Genomic DNA, 22434 nt, shown 5'->3' on the forward strand with positions numbered 1-22434 from the left:
CTTCTTTGGTATGAAATCCTTTAAGTAAGACTGAATTTCACATTATATTTTGGGCTAAATGTAATATATTTTAAAATGTATCTATACCAAATCTATGGACAATGGGTTTCTATAGTTACTTACCACTTTATAGAACAGTTGGTACTTATAAAATGTATTTAAACTAACTTTCTTCATTCAAACTACTGTATAAAGTTACATTTGTCCTTAAACTACTTTCTTCAAACCTTGAGGATTTTGTAATTCAATTTATCTTTTGCCTCAACCATACAAGGCTCTGTTTTTACCTCCTTTTGGTTTACATCATTGCTGTACTGATCTTATTGGTCTTCTTATGTAGAAGTCCCTCTTGTTCCCTGAAGATCAGAGTTCCCCATATCTGAGCTTCTCCAATCAGACCCCCCAAAAACATCATAAGGGTAAATACTAAAACTGAAGAGTAGTCCATGTTCTGAGAGACCATGGTTTTATAAAAGACGAAATTACATTTTATGTTTATACTGTCTGATCATCATTACACATAATAAATTCTCAAAGATGAAAAAGGTATTAGAGATTGCCGTGCCCTAATTTGATAATTCCTTATATCTATATAGTATAATTAGTTATAATTTAGAATGTGCTTTCACATCAGTTCATTTGATCCTTGTAACTATATTAATTAGGAATATATAATTATTACCATCTTACAGATCAGAAACAAACAAAAGAAGAGGTTTCTACGATATCCCTGAGGTCATACATTTAGTTAGACATGAACTCAGAAATAAGTATTCCTTGTCCACTGTACAAGCATGAGACACTCTAAAGCATGGACACTTTCTACTTGTCCTAAACTTGTGGGACAACTTGTAAAATATTAAAATAAAATAGTATGAAAGTGAAACATTTCCAAACTCATTCTATGAGGCCACCATCATCCTGATACCAAAACCAGACAAAGATACCAGAAAAAAAAAAAAGAAAATTACAGGTCAACATCATTGATGAACACAGATGCAAAAGTCCTCAACAAAATACTAGCAAACTGACTCCAACAATACATTAAGAGCCAGAGCAATCCTGAGAAAGAAAAATGGAGCTGGAAGAGTCAGACTCCCTAACTTCAGCCTGTACTACAAAACTACAGTAATCAAAACAGCATGGTACTGGCAAAAATACATAAATATAGATCAATGGAACAGGATAGAAAGCCCAGAAATAAACCCACCCATTTATGGTCAATTAATCTATGATAAAGTGGGCAACAATATACAATGGAGAAAAGACAGTCTCTTCAGTAAGTGGTGCTGGGAAAACTGGACAGCTATATGTAAAAGAATGAAATTAGAACATTCTCTAACACCATATACAAAAATAAACTCAAAATGGATTAAAGATCTAAATGTAAGACCAGATACTATAAAAGTCCCAGAGGAAAACATAGGCAGAACACTCTTTAACATAAACCACAGCAATATTTTTTGGGGACCCATCTCCTAGAGTAATGGAAATAAAAGCAAAAATAAACAAACGGGACCTAATTAAACTCAAAAGCTTTTGCACAGCAAAAAAGACCACAAACAAAACAGAAAGGCAGCCTACGGAATGGGAGAAAATATTTGCAAATGATGTGATGAACAAGGGATTAATTTCCAAAATATACACACAGCTCAATATCAAAAAAAAACAACCCAATCAAAAAATGGGCTGAAGACCTAAACAGACATTTCTACAAAGAAGACATACAGATGGCTAATAGGCACGTAAAAAATGTTCAACATGGCTAATTATTAGAGAAATGCAAATCAAAACTACAATGAGGTATCACCTCACATCAAAAAATCTACAAATAATGCTGGAGAGGGTGTGGAGAAAAAGGAACCCTCCTACACTGTTGGTGGGAATGTAAATTGGTGCAGTCATTATAGAGAATGGAGTATGGAGGTCCCTTAAAAAACTAACAATAGAGTTACCATATGATCCTGTAATCCCACTCTTGGTCATATATCTGGAGCAAACTCTAATTCAAAAAGATACATGCACCCCTTTGTTCATAGCAGCACTATTTACAATAGCCAAGACATGGGAACAACCTAAATGTCCACTGACAGATGAATGGATAAAGATGTGTGTGTGTGTGTGTGTGTGTGTGTGTGTGTATCTCTATCTATGAATGATGGAATATTACCCAACCATAAAAAAGAATGAAATAATGGCATTTGCAGCAGCATGGATGGACTTAGAGATTATCGTAGTAAGTGAAGTAAGACAGACAAAGACAAATATCATATGATATCACTTATATGTGGACTCTTAAAAAAAAGATACAAATGAACTTATTTACAAGACAGAAATAGACCCATGACATAGAAAACAAACTTATGGTTACCAAAGGGGAAAGAAAACAAACTTATGGTTACCAAAGGGGAAGAGGCCAGGGAAGGGATAAATTAAGAGTTTGGGATTAACATACACATACTACTATATATAAAATAGATAACGAACAAGGACCTACTGTATAGCACAGGGAACTAGACTTAATATCTTGTAATAACCTATAAGGAAAAAGAATCTGAAAAGGAATATATATATATGTATATATATATATATGTATATACATACATATTTAAAACTGAATTGCTCTTCTGTACACCTGAAACTAACATGACATGGTAAATCAACTATACTTCAATAAAAGAGAAATAATTTATTAAAATAAAACTGAGATTAGCACCAATAAAATGAAATGAACTTAAATTATGATAATGAGTTATTCAAAACCTTTATAAGGAATACCATTGCTTTTGTCAAATATAGCTTTTGTCAAATCTGTTACTTTTGAGTTCATTATCTACATATTAAACATTACTGACATCAAGGCAAAGTAAATTTAATCATGAGTTTTTATCAGATTTTGCTCTTACTGTATAGTCTCCATTTTTTTCATTATGTACACCTGTAGCTTTCAGTAAGAGGCTACTTACCAAAATCCTTACTTAAAATTGACCAGTGAAGAAATATTTTTCTACTAATATATCTAAGGGAGAAAGAAAACAGCTTTAAAAAAGACCTTGGACCATGTCACCAGACTTTTTTTTTCTTTTCTACCTTTTTTTTTTTTTTTGCATTAGCTTCCTTACCTCCAAAAAGATGGAATGCTTTTCTGCGGCTTGGTAGGGGCCACTTTGCAGAGCTGGATTTCTGAAAGCTTTGTTTTCTTTTCAAATATTCTTTAGTAAAGAATGTTTTTGTGGCATTGTTCAGTTCTAGAGTAAAGCAAAAGAAAATAGTATTTTTAAACATTAATTTGAATAAAATGGCAAGAACCTGAAAAATGGTTGTTGTAGTATTTTGATAATAAATTCAGATCTCTTTAAGACAGTGAAGACAAAAGTAGAGTCATCTTTTTTTTTTAACCCAAGCAAACCTAACTCCTCTGAATTTGATGCAACTCTGATATGCCTACACACAGAACACACACCTACTGAGCAGCTCCTATGTCAGATACTACACCAGATACGGAGAACACAGTGATGAATGAGACATAGCCCCACCCTCAAGAAGACTGCAGTCTAAAAGATGGAAATAAACAGGTAGACCAGAAAAAGGGGGGAAACGTGTTATGGGTGTAGCAATAGAATAACTAGAGTGTAATCATGGCTCAGGAGTGATAATGAAAAGGAAAAATTCTTAGAACTTTTTACGTCATAGTCTCTTTATTTCATCCATATGTGATGGGTTGACCGTTTAGACGCTAACGCTGCTGATATGAAGAAGTTTAAAAGATGTAGAAATAAATTCTCAACCTTTCAGAAAATTATTAATGAGTTAAAAAGGAAAATATTCATTTGAAATAAACGAATACCAATCAAAGATCACATATGATGACATTCACTTTATTTTTAATATTTTATTTATTTATTTGTTTGTTTGTTTGTTTATTTAGGCTGTGCCGGGTCTTAGCTGCACCACGCAGGATTTTTTTTTTTTTTTTTTCCGTACGCGGGCCTCTCACTGTTGCGGCCTCTCCCGTTGCGGAGCACAGGCTCCGGACGCCGAGGCTCAGCGGCCATGGCTCACGGGCCTAGCCACTCCGTGGCATGTGGGATCTTCCCGGACCGGGGCATGAACCCGTGTCCCCTGCATCGGCAGGCGGACTCTCAACCACTGCGCTACCAGGGAAGCCTCACCCAGGATCTTTTAGGTAAAGCATGTGGGCTCTTAGTTGTGGTCCAGTGGGTAAGACTCTGCGCTCCCAATGCAGGGGTTCACTCTCTGGTGGGGGAACTAGATCCCACATACATTCACTTTAAGAGTCTCTGGATACGAGCCAGGGAAAGCAAGGCATGATCTGAGTTGAACTGTTCGATGGAGAAGTTCTTCTCAGGGAGGCCAGTGTAGAGCTGGTTACTAACTGAGAAATAAAGTAGTCTTTCCATCAATGATGCCCTCTTACTTTCATCCCACAATTATTCCTGTACTATCTTCTCTGTTTCCATCCTTCAGGCTTTGAGCTTCTGCTCAAACCAGTTACATCAAATTATCTCTATTTTTCCTAATTACTCCCCAGGATTGATTCTTTCCTTAAGCAATTCACAGGGAAAACAGATTCTCAGAGTTTACATTTAACAGCAAAAGAAACAATGTAAAAAACAGACCACTCCAAGAAAGGGAGGTTAAGTATTAAACCCGCAACTCTGTTTAACTCCCTTCCCCATTCTACACCCAAGGGCCAGTAATTAAAGCACACAAGATAGAGAAAAAGTAATTTCATAGTCTGTGTACTCATTGTGTATGTTGGAGGTTGTTATGGCTAGTGAATGTTTTATCCTTCATATGTTCAATAGTTAAATCATTTCAGGTTGGATATTCTCACAGTGTTTTCTGCAGCAGAGCACAGTTGTTTTATCCATGTCCACTCTGCCCACTGCCTGTGAAGAGCCCCTTAGTATAAGATGGTCATGGCACTACTACCTGGTTAAAAGGACTCATCAGTGCCATTCATACTGATGAAGAGGATGGAAGAGATTATCAAATGACTTATAACACATTCACTTATAGTAACAATTCTTGCAGGGCTTATCCTTAAGCAGTGATGACTGTAATTCAGGGTATTTTCTGAGAAATTAAAAATCCTATAAGTGGTATTAACAATTAACTCTAGGGCAAATTGACTCACAACTTCCTTAATGCCTTTAAAAGTAAGACCAGTGTGGTGGGTAAATGATTTCATGTGGGAGATGATATAAACCAAGGTGAAGAGTTTGTAACTCAAGAATTCTTATTACCCTCCTTTCTCTTTCTCCTCTCCACCTCCTCCTTCTTCTGGAGAGCTTGTAGCCGTGCTCTAAAATGGTGATGCAATAACCAGAGGATGCCACTGCACTGTCCTCTCTTAAAATGAAAACTTATTTGGAAGTGTAATTGATTTCAGTAAACCAGATCAAAAAGACATTCTTGTAAGAGTTGGCCAATAAGTGCAGTTTTGAAAGCTGGTCACAAATCAAACTTCTCTTAGAGGGTAGATGAGAGACGTAAAAGTAATAATGATAACTGTGATACTTTTGTTTTCTAGCTTCGAGGAGCTTATTACACAATGCACTTTTAACCTACATAACAAACCCATGTGATTAATGCACCAAAGAGAAAAAGGGTTCATAAAAATATTTATAATACCTACAAAAACTATGATCAGAGAAATTACTAAAATGTGCAAAATGAGATGGGAGATGTACCTACAACATTTTGTTGAACATAAATACATGTGTCCAGAACATAATCTTATGAGATGTTGGAAGATTTTATTTATTACACTGATCTGAAAGGCCTTTGGAGAAAAGAGGACCTAGAAGCCCTTGTCCCTCCATTTCTGGGGCAAATAAGAACTGGGTTCTAATGCTTCTTCACTGTGGCACCTTTCATAAGTTGTTGAACTTCTCTTTGTACTCACTTTCTACCCTATCTCTGGCAAACATTTATTTTGCCATAGCTATGTGCCTAGCACTTTACTGTTCTAGCTAGAAATACAGAAATTAATTAAATGTAATTCCTGTCTGCTGGGCATTGTACTAGATCACTGATTCCAAAATACATGTCTGGAGCCTGGCTATGCATCAAAATTGCTGAGGGAACTTGTTAAAAAGACAAATTCTAGGACCTTTCCCAGATATTACTGAAGCAGAATTGCTGTGGATGTGACCTAGGAGTCTGTGCTTTCTACAGGCTCCTTGGGTGATTCTGATGCACAGTCGAATTTGATAACCACTGGATGAAATGACCTTAAATCCTTTTCTGTTCTAAAATTACCTGAATTTATTTAAATAGGTTAAACCTTATATCACTCTGGTATAAACTGTACAAACCTTACCTAAGGATGTTGTTCTTTCTATAGAACAGTGTTGCTTCATTCTAGTGGCATTTGAACTTGGAACTCCAGGATATTGCAACAAATAAAATATTCAGTACTACCTTTCTCAGAATTATCTGGAAGAAGCACTGAGAAAAATCTGAAGGCAGACCACGATGTAGGGCTCGTATTAAAAGGTGATAAAAACTACCTTTATCTCCTCCTTGGCCAACTCTACCTCTTAGGGAGTAGAGGCTTCTTAATACAATATACATTACAATGTATTAGATGTAATCAATATTTCATATCATTCAATATGCTAGAAAAAGACAAAACCCTGAATATCCTGGAAAGATTCTAAAGTCTACTCAAATGGTACATTTAGTTAAATGTGGTGGCAGTACCAGTGGAAACAGCAGCATCTTTGCGTGACACTATCATAGAAATAGTAAATAAGTGTTAAGAGTTCCAGTCTCCTTGACTTGCCTGAGTGCAGGAGTCAATCACCAACTACATAAAAACATAATTCACATTATTACAGTGTATATTACCATGAGTTTCACTGTACCGTATCATAAAGTATAAAATAAGAACAACCACATACACAGCAAAATTTTGAACTACAGGCAGTACCAATAGGGTAGTGTAACTCTGATTTCTGCTTTATGCTTAAATATGGGCAATTTTATATTTAAACAATTAATTATAATTAAGCAAATATTTGTTAGTAATAGTTTTAAGCATTCTGCTAAGTATAAGAGTTAAAACTGTGAAACAGGCATAGTACCTGCATTAAATCCTATCTAGTAAATAGGTAACCATTAAGTTATGAGGTAAGTGCCATGATAGGGTTAATTCAGGCCTTAGGGTCCTATTGAGGAGGGGAATATAATGAGTATTATTATAAATACAGGGCAGAGTCATTTAGATGGACCCAGTGGTATTATGTTCTAATTTAAAAGGCTAGGATATATGTGTCCACTCATCTCACTTAGATTATTAAAGGCCTTGTTTACCTACCTAAAATTATGTCTCTTTATTATGAAAGCTTTTTTTCCCCACAATTCCCTTCTGAGTCCTATGTTGTTTGATACATTTCATTTTTCACAAAGATGTAACTTGCAAAAAGATGATTTGACAAAAAGAAATTTGTAGGATGTTTTAATAAAAGTTAAAAAAAAGACTACTTCTCCAAGAGTTTTGCATTATATATATAGAATGAGCCCTGATTTTGAGTGGAAATCCAACTTTCCTTCATTTCAACAGGCACTGGACATGCTTGTTCACAGGCATTATTTGGTTCCAGGAGATTAATGTACAATAAAGGTCATTTGCAAGGAATAGACAAGATTGTGAATGAAGAGTCCCAATCAGTGGGCATTTGTATAAAAAGGGAGATTTCTAACAAAACAATCTTTACCAGCTGATGCTTAACCCTCATTTTTTAAACATAGCATTTAGTTTAAGTAACCTCTTGTGAGATGATCTCTAGAACTTTTAGATTAGTCTCATCTCACTCTTCTTCTTTAATATGTTGATGTATATGTTTATATATTTAATATGATGAAAAATAGTAATTTTTCAAGAATATACAATCTAAGATAGTTTTCTTTGTATTGTTTTACAGCAGCAGGAGTAAAATTGAGTGAGGATGCTGCTTCAAGGGTATCTGAGATCTTTCCCTTACACAGGAACAGAGAAGGGCTAATATATTGACATTTGAGCTCACTTTACTAGATATCAATGAAAATCTATAAACTATCTTAAAACTGTCTTCAGGGTTTCAAGGGCAATGCTTGATCTGCACTTCTGCAAGAGGGGCAAGAAAGTCTCACTTGTAAGGGACCCTAACTCTCCTAGTGAAACTCATTTTATACCCATGTGAGCACCCAGAAAGGTTCATCTATGAGGGGAACACTACCAGTTAGAGAAAACTGGAGTCTGCTATTGCAGCTTGCATTTAACGGAATATGACTACTTTGACTCAAAGAAATATGAGTAAGATAAGCCTCAGAACCAACTCTTCAGACCTGGCAGGTTCTCACCCTAGAGCGGCAGCAAGGTCTCCTAGTCACTGCATGTCCTATGTGATTTGGTGGCAAGAGGAACTCTGAATGTTGGGAAAGAGAGACCAACCAGGAGTATCTCATTAATACTTATGAATATTTATCTATGTATCCTCTGAATATAAATTTTAACCTGATTTTCTTACCCTTTCCTAGTGAACTGTTCAAAGTTAAAATCTAGTTAGGAAGTTCCATCTCCAACTAAATATGTAGCCTGATGACAGAGGCACATACAACAGGGACCAAACCAAACCAAAAACAAAAATTCTATATTTGACACTTTGTCAAAGTGGAGCTATGGATTTTACAATATACAAGTCATTACAGTATATAATTTATGCTTAACTGATGTTAATATTTAGGAGTTCCTATTTCATTAGGTAGATAAACTATGGTTAAAATTTTATCCATTTTAATGTAATAATTCCACTTAATATTTGGCACTGCAATATTTTATACCCATAATTTTTATACCTGAATAGGAAAAGAGTTGTTACAAATACTTTAACCCTTTGGCCCAGGAGAAATCTGCTAGTACTATAAGACCTTCTTAGGTTAGAGAATTTATCCAAGCTTTCATCTCAGCCACCTTGTGTTTAAGTTGTGCTTATTGATGTCCTTTAAGACTCTGGAGCATTAAGAATTATTTCAGTAACTGTTTCATTACCCAAGAATAACTAGTTTACCCTCTGTTAGAGGAATAATAAGGCCAAGAGGAGATCTACTAAATTAAGCCCAATTCAACGATAACCTTTATTGTGCTCTTAGTATGATAAAGACAAAATGCTAAGTACTTTGTACTGTTATGATGTATACTGTTATTATTTTGTATTTAAAGTTATACTTCAAGATTTAGAAAAAGGCTTTTGAAAGCCTATGGATAGGGATATACTAGTGGATCTTCAAAACAGATAGTTAGTGGGAAGCAGCCAGATAGCACAGGGAGATCAGCTTGGTGCTTTGTGACCACCTAGAGGGGTGGGATAGGGAGGGTAGGAGGGAGATGCAAGAGGGAGGAGATATGGAGATATAAGTATATGTATAGCTGATTCAATTTGTTATAAAGCAGAAATTAACACACCATTGTAAAGCAATTATACTCCAATAAAGATGTTAAAAAAAAAAAAAGGTTATCACGGCATCCATTCTTGGCTTCAAAGAATCCATGATTCTCTGTCTTCTGTATGAAAAGAAACAGGACTCCATCCTCCCTGACCACAATCATATTTAATGCTGCACCTCGGTTTACTTCTTTATTTTTAAAAACTGTCAAAGTAACACATGCCCATTGTTTGAAAAGATCCAAATGATGTTAAAAGGCTTAAAAAACCAAAACAACAATGAAGATCTATTCCACTCCCTCTATCTCTAGCTCCACTCACAATCCCCAGGGACTGTTTTAAATATTCCTGTTTTCAAGCTTTTTTCTGGAGACTAACCTCCATAAGTGCAAGGCAGTGTTTTTCAACACTTGGTTTGCAAACCACTAGCCATATGTGAAAGGATTTAGGGTGAAATTGAATGAAAAATTTAAAAATTTTCATAGTTACCTATTTATTTTAATGTATAGTAGAAGAAATGTATAAACCGGAACATCAAATACATAAATTCACAAATAAATTGTTAAGGATGAGGCTAAAATAAGTATTTTTTTAAAAAACATGTGTTGATATGAAGAAAACCCTTAAGTAAAAAAATAATTCTGGTGGTATGTGGATACAGTAAAAATTGTAAAGGTGGTAGGAAAATGAAAGAAATTTGAGAAACACTGCTCTAATCATTATGCTTATTTTTCTATTTATTTTTTATAATAAAATATACTTTTTTCCATATATTAAAGCACAGGAGTGACTACACTAAAAGACATCATGAAATAGATACTCCTACCGATAAGAATGAGTTTGTACATATATACAATGGAATACTACTCAGCCATAAAAAAAGAACAAAATAATGCCATTTGCAGCAACATGGACGCAACTAGAGATTATCATACTAAGTGAAGTAAGTCAGAAAGAGAAAGACAAATACCATATGATATCACTTATATATGCAATATAAAATATGGTACAAATGAACCTATCTGCAAAACAGAAACAGACTCACAGACATAGAGAACAGACTTGCAGTTGCCAAGGGGGAGGGGGTGGAGGAGGGAAGGACTGGGAGTTTGGGATTAGCAGATATAAACTATTATATATAGGATGGATAAACAACAAGGTCCTAGTATAAAGCATAGGGAATTATATTCAATATCCTGGGATAAACCCATAATGGAAAAGAATATATTAAAAAAAGAATGTCTGTGTATAACTGAGTCACTTTGCTGTACAGCAGAGACAGGCACAGCATTGTAAATCCACTATACCTCAATAAAAAAAAATGAAGAAGTTTGGATTTTGGAGGCAGTGATGATTCTGTACAAGATGAACAGAAAAATGAAAAAGTTGAGGCATGGATGAACGCAAGAACAAAACCACTATTAGCATAAGAATGAACAGACCAGACTTTTTGGTATAGAATAAGAGAAAGTATGAAATGCCGTTAATGGGAATAGGGACAACAGAACAAGACCAATTACAGGTTGTCACAGTGGATAAAAAGAGGAAGTGTGATGTTCTTTTGGATGAGCTGTATGTCCTGGATAAAGCCCAGCAGGACATCTAAAAGTCAGAAGAATACAGGAAAATTCATCACTGTGTGGGACTGGCCCAAACACTGCAGGATATCTGTCATCCCTACCCCTGCTGACTAGATGCCAGTAGCATCCTCCTATTATTGTGACAGCCAAAATATCCCTGGTGAAAAATATCATAAGCCTGCTTTATGCTTAAAATCCTAGATTAGGTTAAATGTCATTTCTTTACTTAGTTAGGGACTTCTACACACAAGGTGAGGACTTAGCCAGTTTCTTTTCCTTTTTTCCCAATGGAGTTCACCAGCACTTCTGCTTATCAGCACCTAGTTCCACCATGTAAAGGCACAAGCGTAGCGGCATGGGGTGGGTGGTCAAAAAGGAGACAGATGTTGAATGGAGGAAAATAGTGGAACAAGGGTAGAAATCTTCCTTTCTGAGGTATGGGTACATCTGACTGAGGTGAGAGCAGTGAGTGACTTCACAATTGACAGTTTAGTTGTACTGACCCTGTGGCTCCCTATGCTGTACCTGAGACACTTGTATCTTCCATATGAGCATGGGCTGGGATCCCTGAACAATGAACACTGAGTCTATCGTAGGACTGCCCATACCAGTGTTCTCCAGAGTCAGTCCACAATAGGGGCAGTGACATGCTTGGTTTGAAGGCTTCAGCCATAAAGTCAATTCAAGAAAATATGATGCCTTCCCTCACAACGAAACCATAATCTCCTTGGCTGAGGGATTCCTCCCCCCTCACTTGGATGACTCTCTCTTCATTTAATGCTCATAAGACATAGCCTTTTCCCTTCCTCAGCCTGATGATGAAGGTGGCCTGCAGATCCTGTTATACAGCATGTAGCACCTCTCTGAACAGACCTACTGTTGGGGTGCTGATGTGGGAGTTCCTTGTCTGAAAGAACGAGGCTGTCAGTCAATGAATAGGAAAGGTCTTCTGTATCCAGAGGTCTTTCTCCACAGCTCTGCCCATCCTGGATTCTTTTTCATCTCCACAGACAAAAGAACTCTAATTAACACCAGAACTTTTCCCAATCTCACAAGCAGGCTTAGAGTCTTCCATGTGCAAAACTTATTCTGCTGTTTTCCAAAGTGACTTTGCCATTTTATACTCCAACCAGCAATGTATGTGTTCCAATTTCTCCATATCCTTGTCAACACTTGTTACTGTCTATCTTTTTAACTATGCCTTCCTAGTTACTGTGAAGTGATATCTCATTATAGCTTGGATTTGCAACTAATGACTAATGATATTGAGCATTTTTTTCATCTGCTTATTGGCCATCTTTATATCTCCTTTGGAGAACTGTCTATTCAAACTCTTTGTCCATATAAAATAGGGTTATTTCTTTTTTAATTCTTGAGTTGTAATAGTTCTTTATATATTCTAGATACTAGACCCTTGTCACATATATGACTTACAGATATTTTCGTTTATCCTCTGGTTATCTTTTCACTTTCTTGATAATATCCCTTTAAGCAGAGAAGTTTTTAACTTTGATGAAGTCTGATTTCTCTATTTCTTCTTTGGCTGTTTGTGTTTTAGGTGTCATATCTAAGAAACCGTAGCCCAGTACAATTTCAAAAAATATTTACACCTACGTTGTCTTCTAAGAGTTTTATATTTTTATCTCTTACATTTAGGTCTTTGTTCCATTTTAAGTTAATCTGTGTATGTGTGTGTGTGTGTGTGTGTGTTCATAGTGTGAGGGAGGGTTCCAAATTCATTCCTTTGCATATGAATATCTAAATGTGACAGGCTCTCTATGTTCTTACTGAGTATAGTGGTAGGTTTCAGTAGATTTAAAAAAAAATAAATGTTTTTCTATTTGCTGTACTTCCTTAGGACAATTTCCATAAACATAAATGAAAAAAAATCATTTCACCAGTTAAACAGTTGTTTTGCTGGGGTGAGGATCCATGAAGCTTCTCATGTTACCATTCCAGAAATCTTCTTCACTATTTCTTAATTTATCAACTTTAAATAATATTGACTTTCTTCTAGGAGGATTTGGGTCTTTTGCAATATCTTCTTCCCTTCTCATCTCTCAAATTTTTGTGAATAATATCATTTTTAGTTTCTATATTGTCTACCTTTATTATTAGTATGCTTTCATCAGTTAGGATGCTCTTGGTGTACACTAATAGAAAATTTATTCAAACTGCCTTAGTTAATTAGTAAATTTAATATTTCATGTAATAGAAAATTCAAAGGTAGGGTAGGCTTCAAACCTGGCTGACTTGGTGGTTAAACAATGTCATCAAGACCCCTTGTTCATTTCTTTCCTTAGTTTTACTATCCAAAATAAAGACTTTATACTAACCTGGTTCCCCACTTGCTCGTAAGATGGCTGCCAGTAATTATCCCTATTACACACCTTCTTGTTTATGTCCAATGGGGAAGAAACTAGCTTTTCCATCTCATGTCTTAAGAGTAAAGGCAAATTTTAGTCTCACCTCATCACTCAGAACTGAAACACATGCCCATTTATGAACCTATCACTGGCAAAAGGAATAGATTACCAAAAAGCCAAAGATGGGTTCATCTACCCAAGAGCCACCTGGCCTATGCTGAGGGAGTTAAATACTGGAATAAAACTCAGGGTAAGTTAGGAAGAAAGATGTAATGGATACAAATTAGCAACCAATAGTGTCTACTACCTATTTTTTCGTATGTTTTTCTGTTAACTTTTTTTTTCCATATTTGCTACTTTTATTTATTTATTTAACTTTTTTAAAAAACATCTTTATTGGAGTATAATTGCTTTACAATGGTGTGTTAGTTTCTGCTTGATAACAAAGTGCATCAGCTATACATATACATATATCCCCATATCTCCTCCCTCTTGCGTCTCCCTCCCACCCTCCCTATCCCACCCCTCTAGGTGGTCACAAAGCACCGAGCTGATCTCCCGTGCTATGCAGCTGCTTCCCACTAGCTATCTATTTTACATTTGGTAGTATATATATGTCCATGCCACTCTGTTAACTTTTGACAGTATTATCTTGACCTCCACTAGCAAATGATATTAATGCCTTCTACCCTGTCTTCTATATATTCTCTCCCACTTCAAATTCTCAACTTCTAGTGTATCAAGTACTTTATAAAGATCACATCTAACAGTGTTAAGAAATTTAAGCAAAATCGCATTAAATACTGAATGCTATATTGAGAGTGGTTTAAATCATTATTTTCCTAAGCACACTCTATGGAATAAATCTGGAAGGAATTTCATCATAACTCTATCCACTGAATTACTCTAAACTACAACTAACCCCTTATTCATTTGCCAAATATCTTCAGTTCCTTTAGAAAATGACAACCTTCCCACTTTAATCTTTGATAATAACTGTCCCCTGGTTTTTACACAATTGGAATGGTGACATTAGGTAGCTGAGATGATTAATTCATTTACTTAATAAATAACTCTCAGGGTTCAGTAAAGTTAACAGAATAGTGTAAGATTGGAAACTGACTTTCTCCCAAAATATCAACAAAAGCAGCTGAAACCAGAAGAGGAAAGAAATCCCATTTACAATTGCAGCAACAAAAATATACAGGCATAGGGCTTCCCTGGTGGCGCAGTGGTTGAGAGTCCGCCTGCCGATGCAGGGGACATGGGTTCGTGCCCCGGTCCGGGAGGATCCCACATGCCGTGGAGCGGCTGGTCCCATGAGCCATGGCCGCTGAGCCTGCGCACCCGGAGCCTGTGCTCCGCAATGGGAGAGGCCACAACAGTGAGAGGCCTGAGTACCGAAAAAAAAAAAAAAAAAATGTATATATATATATATATATATATATATATATATACAGGCATAAAGCTAATAAGAATTTTGCTCTGCCATTTGAAAGGAAATTACACAAATGTTATTGAGAGGCAATATACTTTCAATATTATAACAATGTTATAATATTATAACAATATTATAAAAATGTCAATTAAAACTGTGAATTATTCCCCAAACAACTTATAAAATTAATTCACTTGTGAGTTATTAAAACATAAAGCTAGAATAATTATAAGACTGAAGTAATGGTATAGGACAAGATAGAAATATGAATGGAAAAGAACAGCTGCCAAAAAACACAGAAACATTTTAGTAATTATCTTCATTACCTAAAAAAGGCAGTTCAATCAGCATAGAAAAAATGAATTGTTCAATAAATGTTAGTGGGATATATGCTTACAGACACGGAATAAAGGGACTATATATTTTTTTAAAATTATGACTTAAGCTGTTTATTCTTTCTAAATTAGTAGAAAACTATTTTGCAAGATTTATTATTATTTTTTGTTTGTGGTTTTCTTTTTGAAAGGTACTATATTTTTAACCAAACCACACACCATAATAAATGGACTAGAATTAAGAGTAGGGAAATGAGGACAAAATGAAAACCAAAATAAATATAGGTAAAGAGACTATTTATACAGAGTAAGTCCCCTACATACGTACCTTCAAGTTGCGAACTTTCAAATATGCGATTGCGTGTTCACATTTCCAATCACATAAGTTAGTTCACATATCTGGTGTACATTATCACATGTGTGCATCCTCTACAAGTGGCTGTACTTTTGTGTACTTTACTGTACAGTACTGTATAGAGTGCAGTAGTACAGTATCTTTATTTCAAGCTCAGGATGTCTGGAAGCAAGCGTAAAAGCAGCGGTGAGGTAGCTGGTACTACTGTACTTTTCAAGGTACTGTACTGTAAGATTAAAAATGTTCTATTTTTGTGTTTGTTTTTTATGTATTATTTGTGTGAAAGGTATTATAAGCCTATTACAGTACAGTACTATATAGCTGATTGTGTTAGTTGGGTACCTAGGCTAACTTTGTTGGACTTACAAACAAATTGGACTTACGAATGCGCTCTCAGAACACAACTCATTCATATGTAGGGGATTTACTGTAATTCTGTAGTGGATAAGGCCTTTTAATACCTAACTTTGAAATTAGAAATAATAAAGGCAAAGGTTGCTACATAAGACTACATAAAATATAGAAGTTCTGCACATTCATAAAATATAATAAACATAATTCAAGTACATATGACAAAATAGGAAAGCGATTTGCCACATATGACAAAAGCTGACATTACTGAAAAAAAAATCCTCTTGCAGTAAACAAGAAAACGATGAACAGACCTAAAGAAAAATCAGCAAAGGGCATGGTAAGGGATTTAAAAGGAAAAAAAAGGATAGTCCAGAGTGTTGAGAAAATAAGCCCATTATATTGTTGCTTGCAATAATTTTGGAGCATAATTTTGTAACACATACATAGCCTTAAAACACGTACAGGCTTTAACTACCAATTCTACTCCTGGAAATCCTTTACAAGGAAATGCGCGGAGATGTGTGCAAATATTTATCCATATATATCAGCAAATAAATGAATGATAAACAACTAAACTAAATAGTAGATAGCTTAAGTAGATCATGATATAATCACAAGAATTTAAAGTAAAACAAGGGACTTCCCTGGTGGTCCAGTGGGTAAGACTCTGCGCTCCCAATGTAGGGGGCCTGGGTTTGATCCCTGGTCGGAGAACTAGAGAGCACATGCATGCTGCAACTAAGAGTTCACATGCTGCCACTAAAGATCTTGCTACTGCAATTAAGACCCAGCTCAGCCAAAATAAATTAAATAAATAAATAAATAATTTTTAAAAAGTAAAACAAAAGCAGGTCAAAAGCCTTATGTTCAAAATGAATATTTTACAAAAAAAATGATTAAGTATATGGATATAAAATATTCTGGAAGAATATTCGATAAATGTGATCTTTAAATGGTAGGACTATGGAGGATTTTGAGCTTATAATTTTATTTGTATACTCTGATTTTTCTATAATGAAATTGCATTACTTATATAATTTTAGAAGTTATTTTTATAGGAAAACCAGACATATATATATATATATATATATATATATATTTTTTTTTTTTGGCTACTGGCAATGTTGCTTTCCCTAATCTATACTCTGATACGCCCTCAGCTCTTATCAAAGAATACCATAAGATACCATGTTAGAAAACCTGATATTGCCTTTGCTCTGAGGAAGTTTTTGAGGACACTGCCTACTCCATCTCTCAATATGCCTAGAAATCACATTAAAATTTTTCTTTTAAAGTGCTGGAAAAAACTTCTCTTGCCCTTAGGAGTTGGTATGTTTCTTTCCATAGATCATGAGAATCATTTAATTGTATGCTTATTTTATTTTTTCTTAGGCAGCCAGAATATTAAAACGAAATACTTCATTCAGTACTTCCCTTGCCTTGCTACTTCATTGCATATATATTTTAAAGCATGTCAAATCTTTTTGAGGTAGGTATAAATAACTAAGTAGTATATTCCCATTATTATTACCAGCTTCTAAATGACAGTACACAACCAAATTTAGTCTCCATTGGAATAAATATTCCCAATATGATTTATTATATAGAAGAACCAATTTTGGAAATAAAGGAAAATATGACATTGTTGCTCTGATAAATGAACCAAGAAAGAGTCAAGTCATTATTGTTTTAAGACATTAAGGAAAGCAATTTTAAAATCCCTGTCAACATTAAACTGGATCATGGAAGGCAGGGACATCTTTCTAAATCACTATGTACATCGCCTAGATGCTTCCCTTCAAAACAGGCTTTCAGTAAATGTTTTCTTGCATAGATGGTCAGAGATAACACTGAGAAAGAGATGTTAATCTTCACATTTCATTCACTCCAAAGCACCTAGCAAGGGATCTAGTACTAGAAAAGAACCCCTATTTTTCCCACTTCAATGTAAGCCAGAGAAGAAGAACTTCCAGTAAGCTTCTGTCCTCCCATGGAATTGCTTCCTTCCCTCTCTCCACTCCTTACTTGCTCTTCCCCATGAAAGGAAGAGTGATCTGCCAGTGTGACAGATGACAGCCTGCAGTCCCTAATCATGTTTGTCTATTGGGTAGAGTCAACTGTGCTTGGCATGTCCTTTTGTCTCCAGGTCTGTCTGTGCTCAGTGCAGTGATTTTGTGCTCCAAACTATATGCACTAGGCAGATCAGAGAGGCAAAGCTTTATTTTCTCTTCACTGTTTGATTACTGAGCCTGTAAGCCAGGTTTGCAAGCCTTCATGCAGCTGGTTGGGTTAAGGCATGCAAAGCTTATTTTTATAAACTGATTATTCCTTGCAGATGGGTCCTTGGATTTTCTTTTCCGGAAGAAAAATGTGCCATGTGTTTTCTACAGTTTTACTATTAATAAAGTACATACTTTGATCCTCATTTGGTTCCTCTATGGTTGAGGCGAGAATGTGGATGTAGAAATTTCCTCCCCTAAGGTTTAGCACACAGTAGTGCACTCAATAAATATCAGCTCTGCTTACTTCTATCATTCTTCCCTTTCACCTTAGCAGGTTTCTATGTTCCTCATTCATTAGTTTTTCCTTTCTCCATTAGTATGTTTTAAATATTGTGTTATATTCCATCTTTACATGATAATTAGGTAAACAAATCCTTGTTCCAATTTTACTATCTTCTAGTTCAAGAAGAAAGACCTTAAGAACAACAAGAAAGCTGAGAAGATTTGGAGTCTGGGGGAAAGGCCTAATAGTTATCCTCAGATATTTACAGATTTATTCTCTGAGACTTCAGAGGAAAAAACATGGGCCAAAGAATGAGGAGTAGTGGAAGGCAGATTTGAGGAATAAATAATCAACAGGGCTGCTTCAAATTTTAATGGAATGTCCTTGACACTGGAGATGTTCAAGTAAATGCTAAACAATAACTAGTTAGGATGCTTTAGAAAAGATCTCAACATTGAATAGAGGAGTAGAGATGAGAAACTATTCTCATCTATGATTCTATGATTTTAACAAGTTCTAATGAGTTGGGCAAGCACTGTTTTATAAACTAGAGAGTAACAAATTATGCCGTATATGATTTTCAATAACTTTCTCATGATAATTCATACAGTACCTTTAGAACTGGAACAAAGAGGTAGTCAAAATAATCAGGTAATTGTGTTAATGAAAGACAACAGTTACCTGTCTGGAAGAAGACTCTGGAAATAACTGTCCGACACAATGGGCAGGGAGTGCTTGCAGGATTGTCTTTGGCAAGAGTCCGTAAACAGGGCTCACAGAAGATGTGGTGACAAGGGTAACACATGTAGGGGTTGAAATAAACATCCAGACACACTGCACAGATGTAGCTCTCCTTTTCTTCTGCATATTCATTGTCATCATCTGTACTCATCTCATTATCCAAAGTCTGCAAAACATAAGCAAAAACGATTTTTCTTAGTTCAGTATGAGATTGGTTTCCTTGAGAAATCGAGACACTGATTTTATATTTTCTTAAAATGAATGAAAATATTTATGAGAAACAGGTAATATCTGTTTCTGTGCATAATCAAAGTGATAGAAATGCTACCTCACAAAGTGGGAAGAAACTGGAAACATACATGAAAAACCCAGAAGTCTTAATTATTCATTTTAGTATTTTTATATAATGCTAAATGTTAAAATATAGTACCTGAACACATTAAGTATACCTGTATCTCTATTTAACCAGCACTACTTAAGTAAGTGTTAGGTCCTAGGATGACAGCTTCCCCCTATCTATTCCACTCCTGCCACAGCAAATAAGCTGACTCACAAGATTATAAAGCCTTACATGGGCATTCACACATGGAGAGAAGTGAGGGTAAGAGGATGTCATACTTCATCTTCACACCATGCATGGAGCGTTTTTATTCTACATTTTGCACCTTCCTGGACCTCAAAGCCAATAAAAGGCCAAAGCCTAAGGTATGTCAGGAAGTAGATAAGGCAAAGAAACTTGTAGTAATTCTGGGATGAGGCTTGTAACTGGGAAATATGATGATCCCTCTCCTCTCTCCCAAATGGAACAGTTAAGAAAGATGCTATTAAAAGGTAGTTAGGATTTGTTATAAAGCATAAACTAACACACCATTGTAAAGCAATTATACTCCAATAAGGACATCAAAAAAAAACCAAAACAAAACGGTAGTTAGGAAAGAGGCACTCAGGTTAGCAGCACAAAATCTGGTGGCTGAATTCCTGTTACTTAACATCACAATATTCCTCATCCATGGGGATGCTGTGAGAATTAAATGAGGTAATCCATGTAAAGTATTAAGCAAAGTGCCTGGTATATAACAAATATTCAATAAACATTAACCATAGCCATCCTTCTCTCCTCTCTTCTTCAAAGGCCCTATAGTCTTGGCTAGAGCCTTGGGAAATTTTCCTCAAACCAGGTCTGACCTCAGTCCACTGAGGCATAATGGGAATCTACATGGTGTAGATGCTTTCCTCCTCACTTTAATGAATGTCAAAAATGGAGATCAGTGATTAATATCTGAGTAAGCCTTGGGTTTAATAAATATTTTTAGGTTACATGAAATGTAAAAGTTACACAAATGAGGCAAACAGAGCCTTGAAAATACAGAAAAACCTTTCTACTGGATAAACTATTATTTGATTTATCCAGATGGCTTTGCTTCCTCTTTCTGCTGCTTGTTGATAATTTCTCTCTTTATGAAAGACATATCTGAGGCATTAGCCCATTCTTTTTAATTGGTTGTCTGATTTTTCTTAAGCATTTTTACTTAATCTAGTTATTTGTTGTTACTGGCTAGATGTGTTGCAAATATTTTTTCCTTTTCTCTGGTTTGTCTTTTCATTCTTTTCATAGTGTCTTTTGATAAAATGAAATTCTTAATTTTAAAGAACATCTTTCCTTTATGATTTAATACTTTTTGTGTCTTATTTAAGAACTCTTACTTTTTCCCAAGGTCAGTAAGAGAGTCTTATTTTGCATCCTATAATCTAACTGAAATTGATTTTCATGTATGGTGTACATTAGGGTTAAATTTCATTTTTATTTTTATGTAATTATTAATTGGTACAGCCCATTTATTGCAAAGACCTTACTTTCCTCCACTGTTCTAAAGTGCCACGTTGTTATTAGGCCAAATATGCATGGGTTGGCTTCTATTTTGTTCCATTACTTTACTGTCTATTCCTATGCCATAATCACAATTTCTTACTGCGGGCTTATAATAAACCTCAATATCTGGTAAAGGAAGTCCTTTCATCTTAAAGTCTAATAAGAACCTTCAATATAAACAAACAAACAAACAAAACAACTAATACTAAACTTTCTTTGGGTTATTTGTATGGAAATATGTTAATATAAATGTTTCAGACATTACATGAAATTTCTAAAAAATCTTAAAAAAAAAAAGAAAAAAAAAAGCCCTTACTCAGGTGGATGATTACAAAATAGATAAAATTCTTCCTGTCTATGTGCACCCATATGCATTTCATCAAGATGTGGAGATTAGTTTTCCACCCTCTGAATTTGGGCTCTGTCATGTGACTTGCTTTGGCCAATGGATTATTAGTAAATATGATGCAAACAGAGGCTTAAAAAAAGCTTGTGCATTGGAATAATCCTCTCTTGGTGATCTTGGGAACCCTAGTCTACTACCATGTGAACAAGCCTAGGCTAACCTGCTGAATAGTATGTAAATATGGTCCAGCTGCCTCCATTGTGACTGCTGACAACAAGCCAACCACCAGACATGTGTGGGTAGAGCCAATGACTGTCACCTAACTGTAAATGTACTGGTGAGCCCAGATGACATCGTGTGGATCAGAGATAAGCCATTACAGCTGAGCTCAGCCCCAACTGCCATCTCACAAAACTGTGAGTGAATATAGGTTGTTGTTTTAAACAACTAAATAAAATCTGTTTGTTACATAACAAAAATTAGTTGACACATCCTTGTCTATACATGGCTAACTTTACCTCATTTTAAAAATCTTAAATACCAACTTCCCCAAAGGATTTCACTGCTATTCTATCTAAAGTTGTTCTGTCACTGCTACTTATTTGTTTCCTGATAATAATTTTTATTTGCCTATTTTTCTATGTCTCTCAATAGAATGTTAAGATTAATAAAGGGGAATGAAAAAATATATACACATACACACACATTTTTTCCCCAGTGAAGTAATAGTAGAGCTTGCTTGGTGGTGGCTTGCATTCTCAAAATGCTCATAGGTTCAGCTCCTTAAATATTGTATTGATTATACCTCTATTAAGTGTTCTTAGGTGTTCTTGTAGGTCTTTTGGATATTTACAGCTAGATAACAAGCATTCTGTGAAATCTCATATAACATATACAAAGTTTAACACAGAGAAGATATGAAGTAACTGTCCCTCACCAAAAGAAAGATTGTGGCTATGAGTTGAACACTAATAAAAATCTGCTGGAAAGGCAACAGTATCCACAATTTTTCTCATTATTGTTATATGACTATTCTTTCCTGTACTTAAGAGAAACTTGAAAAAGGAAAGCTATAAGTGCACAATTAGT

The 22434-nt window shown here is 35.3% G+C and overlaps 1 protein-coding gene across 1 annotated transcript in view; it reads right to left on the reverse strand.

The window, feature by feature from the left end:
• The window catches only part of RNF180 (ring finger protein 180), a gene marked incomplete at both ends in the record, with an annotated part of 236673 nt that overhangs the window by 39947 nt on the left and 174292 nt on the right, over positions 1–22434 (reverse strand). Inside the window, 2 exons of the mRNA XM_079702308.1 lie at positions 3123–3248; positions 19070–19295. Coding sequence (XP_079558434.1) covers positions 3123–3248; positions 19070–19295 — 352 coding nt within the window. The remainder of the gene's footprint in view (positions 1–3122; positions 3249–19069; positions 19296–22434) is intronic.

This window comes from Hyperoodon ampullatus (assembly GCF_949752795.1).
Source record: "Hyperoodon ampullatus genome assembly, chromosome: 4".
NCBI lineage: Eukaryota > Metazoa > Chordata > Mammalia > Artiodactyla > Ziphiidae > Hyperoodon > Hyperoodon ampullatus.